The 5000-nt window shown below is 42.2% G+C and overlaps 3 protein-coding genes across 6 annotated transcripts in view; all 3 read left to right on the top strand.

Annotated features, from left to right (window-relative positions):
* LOC143296184 (uncharacterized) overlaps positions 1-2214 on the top strand; it is a 5939-nt gene extending 3725 nt beyond the window's left edge. The window contains exon 6 of the mRNA XM_076607993.1: positions 152-2214. Within this exon, the coding sequence (XP_076464108.1) occupies positions 152-495 (344 nt within the window). The 3' untranslated portion in view covers positions 496-2214. The remainder of the gene's footprint in view (positions 1-151) is intronic.
* The window catches only part of LOC143295800 (uncharacterized), a 43076-nt gene that overhangs the window by 24144 nt on the left and 13932 nt on the right, over positions 1-5000 (top strand). The window lies entirely within an intron of this gene.
* Positions 4206-5000, top strand: part of LOC143296653 (uncharacterized) — a 68802-nt gene continuing 68007 nt past the window's right edge. The window contains exon 1 of the mRNA XM_076608683.1: positions 4206-4403. The gene's annotated coding sequence lies outside the window, so the exon portion shown is untranslated. The remainder of the gene's footprint in view (positions 4404-5000) is intronic.

Raw genomic sequence — 5000 nt, forward strand, 5'->3', positions numbered from 1 at the left:
CATCATTCTGAAGAAGTCACTGCACATCAGTTATAATTATAGATCTACGTAGAAGTTTCAGGAATGTTTTTTTTTTTTTTTTTCAATTTGATGAATATTGTTTTCTTACAACTCGCTCAAAATTATGTCTTTATTTCTCCTCTGATCTCAGGCAGATCAGCTTCCACAGAAAACAGAGGACAGACGTCAGCAGTCTCCCAGGGAACAGAGGACGGGGCAGAACACTATGAGCCAGTGGACATGTCAGAACAGAATGAGCGAGTGGACTATGAGCCAGTGGACATGTCAGAACAGAATGAGCGAGTGGACTATGAGCCAGTGGACATGGCTGATGCTGAGAATGGTGTCCACAGTGACGACCTCACTGCCACGTCCCACAAGACTGAGGCAGACAGTGCTAACCCCTATGATACACCCGCCGTGCAGTATCACAACACGGGGGATGTCCACCTGTACGACTCCTGGGGAAAACGCACAGGCATTTCAGTAAAGTGACATCACAATCCTTGTACCCTTGAGGGAAAATAACAAAAGAAAAAAAAGCGTCGTGAATAGAATTGGCTGTTTAGTCCGAGAAACATGTACCATCCAGTTTCTGTAAAACTCGTAAAATAAGCATAAATGAAAAGATGTGTTGAAGAAAGTGGTGTTTTATGGTGACAGCGGACATATGTTCAGGCCTTGATGTGAGCTCAAATGCTCTACTAGACACGTCAAGGAAGCGGCATCAAGGTGAAGCAATTACCATTGGCTGATGCTTACTGGTATGGCTTTTTACGTACCGGTGATGATTTGTATGGCAATTTATACAAGTACCTGACTCACCAAGACTGACCAACAGACCTGAATATCAGTTGCCTACTGCACAGTTTGCAGAAAGAGAAAAACTGTTCCTTTCATTGACCTGTGAGCAAGGCGACGGGAAGCACTCAGCAGCACATTGCTTTGTCTTTGCCGACATTTCTGTACTTCTGTGGTGTTTGTTCAAGTTCATAACACCATTTGTGGGCGTATGTGACCATGTTTGGTTTAGTGCTTGTATCTGAAACGTCACTGCTCTAGTATTGCATACCACACATCACCGCTTTGTTGATGTCTAATGATGTCATATATTATGTATTAAATCAGTCTTTTGTTCCTGGATTTTAACGCAATGCAATTCATTCTGCTTGTGGATGCATTTATTCATTGCTTTGTGATGCACTTTAATATACTGTATCTATGGCAACACGGATATAATGGACAGATGGAGGTGTGTGCATGTGTGTGTGTGTGTGCGCGCGCACGTGTGTGTGTGTGTGTGTGTGTGTGTGTACCTATGTGCATGCATTAATGAATCAATCAATCTGTCAGTCCTTCAATCAAATATGTTTAATGTCCTCATAAAAATGCAAGGAACATTGTCTTGTGGGCGACAAGACAGCATGAGGAATTCAAACATGACACAACGCCTTACATTCATAGAACTGTGAAACTATGAGCACATTCAAAACGTAAGAAATATCATCAATAAAACCACAGGTCAGTTCATTTCTCTCTCACACAAATTCTGCAACCTCCTCCCCCATCGCCCTCTGCCTCCCACCCTCTTTTAACCACCCCACGCAAGGACCCCATTCCTCATCATCTCTGGCAACTCCCACTCGTAATCCTCACAGCATTGATAAAGTTTAAATACATCAACAACACCACTTTGACTCCTCAAAGATCATGAACATGAACAAATATTTCTCCACATAAGCGACATTTCGTGTTTGACTTTGTTTGGATGAATGAAAAGAAAGGAAAGACGCAAAGAAGTCCTTCATTTCATACAGACATACTTGTAAAAGAAATTGTCTGTCTGACATAATTATTATTGTTTTATTTAGTGATTACTTTAACAGTTGAAAAGTGTCTGTATGCATAACAGTGAGAAACATGCTTACAGCTGTACAGTTGTTCTTGGCATCGTTAGTTCTGTGGTGACTCTCACCACTCCTGACCTACTTCCATTGCTATTGTTCGCACTGTCAGCATTGTGGGCATCGCTTTTGCTTGGGGTTACGTAATGGTTTACATCATGATAATGATGTCATCTAACAAGTTGCTGGTTATTGTCGTAGTGGTCGGGATTCCATTCAGTAGTTCGTTGTTGATGCTGTTGTTTTTGTTGTTGTAGTCCATAGTAGAATATTTTATTGCATTATATTCGACAATAAACGTTAGACAATATATTTTGTGACTTTTACTGTTATTTGTGTGGTACTATTTGGTGTTCTGTGTGTACAAAGCTGTCATTCACTGATGTAAGCATTCACGTTCCCAGCTGTTGAATGAGGTAAAGATTACAGCAAGATGAGATGTCACTGTTTGAAGGACACCACTTCATCATCAATGTCCATACAACTTAGATTAATTAAAAGTGGTTTTCATGGACACTGACTTATCATTTTTATCTTTAGTATTGTTCAAGGTCACAAGAAATGTTAACTTATATGTTCATCATTGTACTTGTCAAGGTGCAATTTCATTTCAATATTTGCGATTACTGTTCGGACATACAAAAGAAATTAATTCAATTTTGTTGAGATGTGAAATGACTGAACGGACAGCAGTTTTGCGATTGTTCCTGTTCTGAGCGGACAAAACATTGTTACACAACCATGGCACGCCTCTGGCCCTACAACCAGCTACAAAGAGAAACATGCATGATAAAAAGCCTGTGGACAAACAACGGTAACACAACCGCCTCTAAAATAAATTCCAGCGGTACACTGCACCAGCCACCTTCACCTGCCCAGCGAAACGAAAAGGGGGACGATAGGGATCAGACCCCAATGTGAACAAAAATAAATAACAACACATTGCAACCACTAGGTCGTCGTGACACACACACACACACACGCACACACACACACACACACTCACACACAAAGTCACACACACACACACACACACACGAGCGCGCACGCGAAATACAGACAGATAGGAAGAGAGAGCAAGAGAGACGAGAAACAAAGACAGGCACAGAAGCTGAACGGGGTGCCTGCTATTCAAGCAAACACCACAACCCGGATCATGCTTTCTTTTTGCCGCAGCGGGGCATGGAATGCAATGAATGAGCTTTCGAAACGTCGCCGTCTGAAAAAGAAAAAAAAGGTAACAAAAGTTGTTTTTTTTAAGAAAAAAAACAGAAAAAACACAAACAAACAAACCAAAAAAAAAAAAAAGCGAAAATGTGTTTGCAATCAAAATGTATATTTGTCACAGAACTGACCTTCAAAACTCTGCATGTTTTGGTGATTAGTCTATGCAATATTTTGAAAGCCTCTCCCACCATTACCGCGCTATCTCTGAGTGTGTGTGTGTGTGTGTGTGTGTGTGTGTGTTCACATCAGTAACTATGCATTTCTCGTTCTCTCCTCCACTTTCTAACACGTACAAAAACAAACATTTCCTTCTCAGTGACAAAGATGTACACGTAATGTCTACGAACTGATGTCCGACCCTGCAGTTTGTGAAGACGACAGTGGCAGTGCTGTAACTGGGAAGACTGACTCACTCCAGTCTTTTTCCGTCTTCACACACACCCTTCATCCACTGCACACACACTCATATAGTAGCCTATACTGGAACTGTCAAGTAACTATAGATATTGACATATGTATGACAGGGAGAATAGGGTGATGTGGTGAATTCTGTCTGTCTGTCTGTCTACATTTAAATGTTTATATATCTTTCTGTCTGTCTGTTTCTATTCCTGCAATGCACACCACGCTGCATTCATATTCTACACGTATCATATGTAAACGTGTGTATATAATTACATGCGTATATAATACTGATCCCCTTCACCCCGCACACTCACACTCACAATCTCTCTCTCTCTCTCTCTCTCTCTCTCTCTCTCTCTTGCTGAGAATATTTTTAAAAGGCACAGCCAAGCTGTCGATATTCAAATGTTCTTCCTTGTCGTGTTTGTTTACCAAGGCCCGGCCCTCTTGTCACTTCAGTGGCTGACTGACAGTGCAGGTGTGCACAGTGTTAGTGTGTCTGTGTCATCTGGTTAGACAGTGTTGGTGTGTCTGTGTCATCTGGGTAGACAGTGTTAGTGTGTCTGTGTCATCTGGGTAGACAGCGTTATTGTGTCTGTGTCATCTGGGTAGACAGCGTTAGTGTGTCTGTGTCATCTGGGTAGACAGTGTTAGTGTGTATGTATCATCTGGGTAGACAGTGTTAGTGTGTCTGTGTCATCTGGGCAGACATTATCAGTGTGTCTGTGTCATCTGGGTAGACATTGTCAGTGTGTCTGTGTGATCTGGGTAGACAGTGTTAGTGTGTGTGTGCCATCTGGGTAGAGAGTGTTAGTGTGTATGTGTCATCTGGGTAGACAGTGTGTCTGTGTCATCTGGGTAGACAGTGTTAGTGTGTCTGTGTCATCTGGGTAGGTAGTGTTAGAGTGTCTGTGTCACTTCCCGGTAGACACTATCGGGTGTGTCACTGTACTTTGACATGTAACAGTTTGGTTTGCTGGATCATGATGAGAGTGTCAGCGTTATACGGGTATACAGCGTTTAGATGGGTCGAAAGAACTGGGTATCGATGCCATCTGGGTAGACAGTGTTAGGTGTTCGTGTCATTTGGGTAGACAGTGTTAGATATTCGTGTCATTTGGGTAGACAGTGTTAGAAATTCGTGTCATTTGGGTAGACAGTGTTAGAAATTCGTGTCATTTGGGTAGACAGTGTTAGAAATTCGTGTCATTTGGGTAGACAGTGTTAGAAATTCCTGTCATTTGGGTAGACAGTGTTAAGTGTTGGTGTCATCTGTGTTGCCAGGGTGATGTAAACCCCGATGTTTACAGCTGAGTGGTGTGGATGTCTGCTGTGACCATGGACCACACAGGTGTAGGCGTTGTCTGTCTGTGGCTTAGTGCGGCCATGTGTGTCGTCCATGGGGATTCATATTATGGTAAGTGACTCCGTTTACATATCGTCAATACGTCACAGTGGTTGTGT

This window comes from Babylonia areolata, chromosome 21, assembly GCF_041734735.1.
Source record: "Babylonia areolata isolate BAREFJ2019XMU chromosome 21, ASM4173473v1, whole genome shotgun sequence".
NCBI lineage: Eukaryota > Metazoa > Mollusca > Gastropoda > Neogastropoda > Buccinidae > Babylonia > Babylonia areolata.